Source organism: Diabrotica virgifera, chromosome 2 (assembly GCF_917563875.1).
Source record: "Diabrotica virgifera virgifera chromosome 2, PGI_DIABVI_V3a".
Lineage (NCBI taxonomy): Eukaryota > Metazoa > Arthropoda > Insecta > Coleoptera > Chrysomelidae > Diabrotica > Diabrotica virgifera.
The window spans coordinates 2,202,047-2,212,149 of record NC_065444.1 but is presented as its reverse complement, the minus strand read 5'-3'; the positions used below and the strand labels follow the sequence as shown (position 1 = coordinate 2,212,149).

The 10,103-nt window shown below is 29.8% G+C and overlaps 1 protein-coding gene across 1 annotated transcript; it reads right to left on the bottom strand.

The window, feature by feature from the left end:
* Nucleotides 1-1,859: 1,859 nt before the first annotated feature.
* On the bottom strand, nucleotides 1,860-9,770 carry LOC114328086 (uncharacterized). Its single transcript, XM_028276837.2, has 2 exons — nucleotides 9,489-9,770; nucleotides 1,860-2,483 (listed from the first exon to the last, which is right to left on the bottom strand). The coding sequence occupies exons 1-2, from the start codon at nucleotides 9,601-9,603 to the stop codon at nucleotides 1,921-1,923; spliced, it is 678 nt and encodes a 225-aa protein (XP_028132638.1). The 5' UTR covers nucleotides 9,604-9,770; the 3' UTR covers nucleotides 1,860-1,920.
* Between the last annotated feature and the right edge of the window lie 333 nt (nucleotides 9,771-10,103).

Genomic DNA, 10,103 nt, shown 5'->3' with positions numbered 1-10,103 from the left:
ATGTTACATGATACCAACACGAAATATTTACGCGGTAGGTGTGTTCTTTTTTAGAATCAAGTTGCCGAATACACTGGGATTACAGCCACTAGACATATTTTATTATATACGCGTAGAAATAATATTTGAAGATTTCTATTAATGTTAACCTAAAGAAATACACAATAATATGTGTCATTTAATTTGTATAAATGGATTATAAAGCGTTTTTATAAAGCAAATTTTCCCGGAACACACTGTAACTGTAATCGAACGAAGGTGACATTTTAGAATAAATTGGTAACATTTATTTGACAGTTGCGGTGATGACACTTCATATTTGTTTAGGTACTATAAGTATTTGTTTTATTATATTTACTGTTTTTATTATTTACTTTAACGTAAGATTATAACTTAATTCTTGTTCTCTATGTCTAAAGTTTTTATTTATTTACATTGAATATTAATTTGTTTTGTTGTATAATCCACGTTTACAATAATTATGTGATCTACTATTTGATTTAAAATGGATTCAGGATTTTTTCATACTTTGGCAACTTTGTCAAGTTAGATCTCTGGCGTAGATAATGACGTGCAACGGTAAGTAAATTAGACGGACTGTATGTCGATACAGTCGATAGACACTGACCTTACAAAACAAGAATGTGTGTGTACTTTGTACGCACGTAAGAAGTTATACTTCTATTATATGATTATATGATTATAAACGAAATTAATATACTTTTTATTTATATTTTATTTAAATATTAAACTAATTTATACTTACTACTTCTCCAACATTTTTATTTAAACAGTGCCAAAAATTAAAATAATAAAAGAATAAAACACACACAAACACATTAAAAATGCCACAAATGATTTCTGAACATTAATTGTCGGAAAATTTTTTAACTAAATACGTATTTTCTGAAAATAAAATTATATAATAAATATACTTACAATCATAAAATGTATAAAACAAATAAAAAATAAAAGTTTCTATTGGGATTCGAACCAACTTACCACGCGGCTGGTATTTGCGTTGTATTGGGATTCACTCGCATTAAAAGCTTCGCCACAGAGACAGTTTGCCATTATGTGCGAAGATCGACTAACTAAACGGATTAAACTTTTGACATTTTTAACTAAAATCAAATTATTTTGATTTTGAATTGAAATGATTTAGAATTGAAAAAATACAACAAAACATAGAGTAAGAAAACAATATATTAGGTGAATATTGATAGAAATTTTGATGGTAATCAAATTATGTAAATAAAAGTATTACATACTACTTATGTATTTTGGTAGGTTCAAATAGGTAGGTATCGGAGCCTGTATAACGACTAATAAATTTCGCAATCACTTGCATCGTGCAAAGTGGCTATGTTCAAATATCATAACAAAATTTGATCAACTATTTATAAAACACTTACCAGTGTAAGATTCTTTAGCTTTGAATAAGCCAGATCTGCGGCACTCATACTAGTCACAGTTTGATGGGCTTTCACATTGGCATGCAACAATCATCTCTTCTATGTAGATAAGTCCAAAAATATAATATGAAAACTATTTAAAAAGGCAGTATAACCATTAACTAACTTTTTGTTTGTTGTTTCTCTTCCTACAAATTTTAAAACGCAACAACCATACATTATAACCAAATCACATTCCCACAGCTGCCATATTGGATAATTTTTGTCATGTCATTTGAACATCCAATCAGAACAAAGTTATAATGCGCATGCGCCCGGTCGCTAGGTTTTACCATATAAAAATTCACCGTCATTACGCCCGTAAAGAAGTATAACTTCAAAAAATTATACAGAGTAAAAGGCTCGTTTGTCAATTTAATCCTGGAGGTTAAGTGAAAAAAAAACTTGAAAACTATTCTTTATTATAATACAAATATCCACAATATTCTTTTATTCGAAATTATATTTAAAACTTAAAAAATAATATGATCATACATAAACGACTAACCAAAAACACAAAAAAATATATCATAACATCTTGAACCAATCTCATAAAGTACTGAATAAATATGTTTAACTTCCTCGAATATGGACGTCCAGACAGAAGTAGAATCGAAGAGAGTACAGTCGAAGAAACTGGAATATCTGGCGAAAAATAAAAATCATGTATTTCGAAGGCTATCAAAGGCAGAAAAATCTTGTTTATATAAAAGACACTAATGTCCACATTTATAATATCACATACTGCTATTAGAAGGCTCCATAAGATCGGAATCAGAAGAATATATAAATGTCTAGAGTTGGTCTGAGGAGGGGGAACTATCTGTGCCACTGATGTATCTTCATTTATTCTAGTGTTATAAAAGATTGTTTGCACATCATTGTTGAAATTATTGGTTTGAATGTTAAAGTTGGTAGGTTCATCTACATTATTAAAAAATGTGTGATTCTCTGTTGTATGGATGGTACGTGGTATGGCTTCTGTGGCTACTGCATCTGGTTGAAATTGGTCAGGACTGCTACTGATACCTAAAATAAACAATAACTATTAGTTCCTAAAAAGAGATAAGAGCGAATACAAAAATTACAGGGGCATAGCACTGTTAAATGCTGTATAAAAAATATTTGCAATGAACTTTACTAATAAAGAAAGAATAGATATATAATTGGTGAATACGAGGCAGGCCTTAGACAAGGAAGAAGCACAGCAGAACAGATTTTCTTGCTGAAAGAAATATGTACTAGGGAAAAGCTATCAATACTAGAAACCAACCATGATATTTGTAGACATTAAACAAGCATTTGATAAAGTAAAAAGGAACTGTATATATCACTTGAGGAACTAGAATTAAACATGAAAAATTGTTAGCATGAGACAACTAAGAAGAACAGAAAACCAAGTAAAATTAAATAATGAAATATCAGACAGTTTCCTAATAAATGAAGGAGTAAGGCAAGGTGGCCCACCTTCATCTATTATTTTTAGTTTCCTCCTGGAAAAAAGGCTGTGGGAAGCCAATAAAATTGAACAGGAATTATATATCATAAAAAGCAGTAATGCCTGGCATTCTCTGATGATATAGCAATAGTAGCAAGAAGCAAACAAGAAGTGACATAGATAACTAAAGAATTAGAAGAAAAAGCAATAAAAAAGGACTATACATTGATGACATATAAACAAAATACATACATGGAATACATGAATTTCAGTAAAGTTGTCCCAGGAACGCAACTCATCAGTACTGGCAATATCATTTTTGAAGTCTTCTACTTTAAAATGTATAATACATGTCTGAATGGCTGATATAAATGAGTCAAATTAAATAAATTATTAGAAGAATTTTTTACTAAGTAACAACATTTTTGTTTAATTTAGTAATATTTTGTATTTTGATAACGACACCCGATTTGGGCATCGAAACGTTAATAAATTCATTTTTTAGTAAAATTGTGGCTTATTTCCCATTAAATATAGTTAACTATTGATATACCAGTAAGGATCTGTGAAAAAACGTCTATTTTTGGATGTGAAAGGTGGCATTCGGATTTTTGAAGATAAAGTTAGGTGACACCTTCAGACATAATTGACTTATGCTCCTTCTCAAATATGCCCGGAACATTAATAAAAAAATTAAAATATTTAAAAATTTCGAAAAACAGAAAATTTTTTTTCTGCTTTCTTTGCTTATAACTTTAAAACGATTCGTTTTGGAACAAAGTCGTAGAGAAATAAAATAAAGATAATTGAATTTTGTATGATATACGACTGGTCAAAAATGTCTTAACGTATTACCTTTTCTGCAATATAGCAATAAATACAAAATAAGGGGGCAAAATACGCCTGTTGTTATTCAATGTTTTTAACCACTTTGGTGGCACTTAGAACCTTAGTAATTTACTTAGGAAATTCTTTGTAATATACTTAAATTGTGTACCAAATTTCATTAAAATCAACCTAATAGATTTTGCATAATAAATTTGCAATCTAAATGTTTTTAAAAAAGTTCAAATTTTTAAAAATCTTTCTGAACAAAAAGTAGACCATTTAGAAGTTGTCTAATTTTTTTACATATAAAGAGGTGCTCTACCTATCTAATACACTTTACAGAATTAAAATCGGATTATTTAAGGGGCCTCAGCAATGTTTTAAACTTATAAACAATTTTTTGGCTTATAAACAAATAGCTTTGTTTCGTAATAAAAAAATTAATTTTTAGCAATGCAAATAATTAAAACCGGTATAATTTGACTTAAACTTTCAAATGCTGTCAGCAGAATTGCTATTTTATTTTTTAATCAAAAGTTATTCGCGTTCAAAAATTGCAATTTTTCGAATTTTTGAAAGTTCCACTGCGTTTATCTCGAAAACTATGCATCCTACGAAAAAACTTGTAAGAACATTTTTTGCTTAGAATTACCCAAGAAATACAAAAAATGTTTCATTTTGCGAAAAATCGATGTTATGTAATTCCTCAAGTTATTTGTTTATAACAATCTTATCGTTGTTCTGAAGCTATTTTCTTGTGGCATTTTTACAATTTTAACTATTTAGAATGGGAAATAAGCCACAATATTATTAAAAAATGATTTTTATTAACGTTTCGACGCCCAAATCGGGTGCCGTTGTCAAAATACAAAATACTATTAATATAAACAAAAATGTTGTTGCTTAGTAAAAAAATTCTTCTAATAATTTATTTAATTTGACTCATTTATATCGGCAATTCAGATACATATGATACATTTTAAAGTAGAAGACTTTAAAATGATATTGCCAATATTTATGAGTTGCGTTCCTGGGACGACTTTACTGAAAGATAGTTCATTCGATTACATGAAATCAACCCCAACTCAAGAATATCCGTCACAAAAAAATCATAGCATGTGATCTGTCTTTAAAAAGACAACCACATGCAACGGTGACATTAAAATTCTCGCGTTAGAGATCTCATAGTAAATCACGAGGGAAAACCAGGAAAAAAAAAACGTTGCATGTGGTTGTCTTTTTAAAGACAGATCACATGCTATGATTTTTTTGTGACGGATATTCTTGAGTTGGGGTTGATTTCATGTAATCGAATGAACTATCTTTCAGTAAAGTCGTCCCAGGAACGCAACTCATAAATATTGGCAATATCATTTTAAAGTCTTCTACTTTAAAATGTATCATATGTATCTGAATTGCCGATATAAATGAGTCAAATTAAATAAATTATTAGAAGAATTTTTTTACTAAGCAACAACATTTTTGTTTATATTAATAGTATTTTGTATTTTGACAACGGCACCCGATTTGGGCGTCGAAACGTTAATAAAAATCATTTTTTAATAATATTGTGGCTTATTTCCCATTCTAAATAGTTAAAACAATCTTATCGACATCCGGATCAACTATTACCCAAAAAAATCGTGTTCTACGGGTCAAAAAATACCTAAAAATCTTGGCTAAGTCCATCTAAATAAAGGAGCCCGTAGCACCCCCCCCCCCTGGCCACAGGACTCATTTGTTTATAAGCCAAAAAATTGTTTATAACTTTAAAACATTGCTGAGGCTGCTTAAACAATCTGATTTCAATTCTGTAAAGTGCATTAGATAGGTGGAGTGCTTCTTTATATGTAAACAAATTGAGTATGTTCTAGAGTTTGTTGTGCAAGATGTTAAAAAATTTTAATTTTTTAAAAAATTAATATTCAAAATCTAGTAAGTAAATTTTAATGAAATTTGGTGTACGGTTTTAGCACATTACAAAAATTTTCTAATCGAATTAGGAAGGTTCCAAGTGTAACCTAAGTGATGGAAAATCATTGAATAAGGACAGGCTTGTTTTGCCCCCTCATTTTATATTTATTGCTATTTTGCAGCAAGGGTGATAAATTAAGACATTTTTAACCAATCGCATCTGATAGAAAATTTAATTATCTTTGTTTTATTCCTATACGACTTTGTTCCAAAATGAATCGTTTTAAAGTTATAAGCAAAAAGTAGAAAAAAAAAACGAAATTTTTTGAACTTTTTAAATATTTTATTTTTTTTATTAATGTTCCGGGCATATTTGAGAAGGAGCATAAATCAATTATTATTAACGAAGTTATCACCTAACTTTATCCGCAAAAATCTGAATGCCACCTCTCACATCCACCTAAAAACAGATCCTTACTGGTCTATAAGAGTTGTAAGACTTTTAAGTATTTAGGCTCAATGATAAATCAAGATGGTACTTGTATGAAAGATATAGAAATCAAAATAGCACAGAGAGAACAAGCCACCAAGCACTCTGTGATAGCCCGATCAGGGAACACAAAATTTTACGAAAACCTCCAAAAAAATAAAGGAACGATGAAAATTTGGAAATAGGTAGTTGAAATTGTCTATTGTTATATAAGAAAAAGTTTACAATTCTACATCTCCTCCATTTTACAAAAATTGGGAAATACGGAGTGAAAGATATTTTCTCTTGAGTGAAAAAATATACATACGTTCAAAATAGGTTAGATAAAATGACTAATTCTTTTGTTCTATAGAGTTTTTTCACTAAGTCAATACTTTTCGAGTTATTTGCGAGTGGATATGTTCATTTTTAACAAAAAAAAAACATGTTTATGGACGGTTTTTCGCAGATAACTCAAAAAGTAAGTACTCTAGCGAAAATAATATTCTTAGTAAAAATATAGCTTATAAAAAATTGAAAAAAATGGTGTGCGCGTGAGGTCTGCAGACCCAGTATAAGCAGAGTTGTAGTTAATGAAAAGTAGGTTCTTCTTCATCAAATTCCAAATCGAATATTTCAATGTGAAATAACCAAAAAACCGAGCACTTTTCGGGGAAAATTCATTACAACTTTTTTAAAGTGTTTAAAAAAAGGTTTATTTTTGTTTTTTAAAAAAATTTCTAACATTAAAAATAAGTGAGTTACGCTCAAAATATTGTTGGTTCCTTTTATTTTTTGGTACAAAAATCGCGAAAATCACCCCCTAATTAGCTTCTCAAATAAAATTAACAACCGCTGCACAAGTTACTTTACTTATGTATTGTTTATATTATCTATAAGTTTCATTGGTTCAAAGTGCTCAGTTTTGAAAAAAATTGGGTTTAAAATAAAACATTTTTTTTAATTTTGAAAAAAAAATGGAATTGTTCATGGAATTAACTTAAAAATTATTTATTAGTAATAGCAAAAATCTTATAAAATGTACATTTTGCTTTTCTGAATATTTTTCTTTTTTTGTTTTCTTGTTATACTAAAATTGGTTATGCTATGACTGTTCAAAATTTGCCTAAACTCGTGATTAGTTACTCGTTCAAGCCATTTTAACTACAGCTTTTTCAAAAATAAGCACTTTGAACCGATGAAACTTACAGATCATATAAATAATACATAAGCAAAGTAACTTGTGAAGTGGTAATGATAAAATTTATTTGTGATGCTAATTAGGGGGTGATTTTTGCGATTATTTTACCAAAAAATAAAAGGGACCAACAATATTTTGAGCGTAACTCACTTATAGGTCTGGATCCCGCGTATGAAAAAAAAATTGATTAATAGCAAGCTGAAAACTTGTTAATAGCTTAAGGGTGTCTAGTCGGACAAACTTTGATATATGGGACCACTGGAACAGGGGAAGTTTTAATTGTGGAACAGGTTAAAAATTTGGAACGGTCAGACCACGAAAACGGCACATGTATTTTGTCCGACAGAACAGACTTAAACTCTCCGAACAGAGATTAAACTCTCATGCAAAAATCAGACTGCGATTTATCACCAAATGGGCGTTTTAATGAGTGGAACATGTAGAATATGTCAAATGACAGGAATTATGACAGGTGATAAATAGCAGTCTGATTTTTGCATGAGAGTTTAATCTCTGTTCGGAGAGTTTAAGTCTGTTCTGTCGGACAAAATAAATGTGCCTTTTTCGTGGTTTGACCGTTCCAAATTTTTAGCCTGTTCCACAATTAAAACTGCCCCTGTTCCAGTGTTCCCATATATCAAGTTTATCCGACTAGACACCCTTAAGGTATTAACAAATTTTCAGCTTGCTATTAATCAACTTTTTTTTCATACGCGGGATCCAGACCTATTACTTTTAATGTTACGCGAAAAATCGCGAATATCACCCCCTAATTAGCTTCTCAAATAAAATTAACAACCGCTGCACAAGTTACTTTACTTATGTATTGTTTATATTATCTATAAGTTTCATTGGTTCAAAGTGCTCAGTTTTGAAAAAAATTGGGTTTAAAATAAAACATTTTTTTTTATTTTGAAAAAAAATGGAATTATTCATGGAATTAACTTAAAAATTATTAGTAATAGCAAAAATCTTATAAAATGTACATTTTGCTTTTCTGAATATTTTTCCTTTTTTGTTTTCTTGTTATACTAAAATTGATTATGCTATGACTGTTCAAAATTTGCCTAAACTCGTGATTAGTTACTCGTTCAAGCCATTTTAACTACAGCTTTTTCAAAAATAAGCACTTTGAACCGATGAAACTTACAGATCATATAAATAATACATAAGCAAAGTAACTTGTGAAGTGGTAATGATAAAATTTATTTGTGATGCTAATTAGGGGGTGATTTTTGCGATTATTTTACCAAAAAATAAAAGGGACCAACAATATTTTGAGCGTAACTCACTTACTTTTAATGTTACAAGTTTTTTAAAAAACAAAAATAATCCTTTTTTTAAAGACTTTAAAAAAAATGAAATGAATTTCCCCGAAAATTGCTCCGTTTTAGGGTTATTTCACATTGAAATATTCGATTTGGAATTTTATGAAGAAGAACCTACTTTTCATTAGCTACAACTCTGCTTCTACTGGGTCTACAGACCTCAAGCATACACCATTTTTTTTAGTTTTTTATAAACTATATTTTTGCTACGAATGTTTTTATCCAATTCCGGACTTATTTTGAATGTATATTTTTCACCTTCAAGAGGGGGGTATTCCCCTCTATTTTTGAAAAATGGAGGGGATGTAGAATTGTAAACTTTTTCTTATATAATAATAGACAATTTCAACTACCTATTCCCAAATTTTCATCCTTCCTTTATTTTTTTGGGTCAGATTGTTCTTTGATCGGGCTATGAATATATGGAGCAGAAGTATTGCCAATGACAACAACAATACGAAATGAAATAACAACATTTGAATTTCAATTGGCTTTATGAGAAGATGTTTGCAACTCAGGAGAGAGAATAGAATAAGAACTGATGAAATATGGAACAGAATGGAAGAAGAATGCTTAATTCTTGGAAACTTGGAATTCAAAAACTTGGAAAACAGACCCTACAGTGGTATGTGCATGTATAAAGAATGCCACAGCACAGGTGGTCGAAAAAAATATTGGACTGGATACATAGGAGATGCAATGATGGATAGAGACCTTATAGAAGGTGATTGGGAGACTAGAGTGCTGTGGAGGAGGAAAACGGCGGACTCATAATGGGATAACGCAGAAGAAAATGAACCAAATGCAATAAGATTTCCTTTAACATCCAATTCAACAGTTACTTCAAAAAAATTACCTTCTATTTCTATCTTGGATTTATTTTCAACGCCTGTTATTCTTTGTAGTCTACTCTCTGAATTTTGAAGAATCTTTTTCCTTCGCGCCTCCCTCCTAGCTTCAATGTCTCCCATATTGATAATTATTACAAAATTAAGTAAAACTGTATTTACATTTCTGTTGTGTCACTTTTGGTAAACAGCATTCGCAAAAAGTAGGGTTATATTTACTTCCGCTTTTGACATTAAATGTCAAAACTGCAAAAATTTTTTGCAGCAGTGTGTGTGGTAGAAATAATGGTTTGATTTGAGTTTTTGAGAAGTTTAATTATTATTTAATAAGAAAATGACTATTTTGTATCATGTTTGGTTTGTGCGAAAATGTTTATTTAGTTTTGGATTTATAACCTATTAAAAATTCAAACGAATTTCGGAAGTGGGGATACTTTTTTGACATATCATACTTTGTATTTGAATCTCAATTCTGGGAAATAATTATTGCAAACTGATATGGGATTATTATTTGATTGGCGTAGTCTATGCAACGAATATCGGTATATGTGTGCGTATAAATGCACATTTTAAAGCTACTGCTACTGTAATTCTACTACAGAATGCATTTATTTAGCACTAAT

What these genes read in the sequence shown, in the direction of transcription:
- LOC114328086 (XM_028276837.2), bottom strand. Translation starts at nt 9,603, where the DNA reads ATGGGAGACATTGAAGCTAGGAGGGAGGCGCGAAGGAAAAAGATTCTT. An exon ending in ATCCAAGATAGAAATAGAAG is followed by an intron (nt 2,484 to 9,488) that starts GTAATTTTTTTG and finishes TGTTTATTTTAG; the next exon opens with GTATCAGTAGCAGTCCTGAC.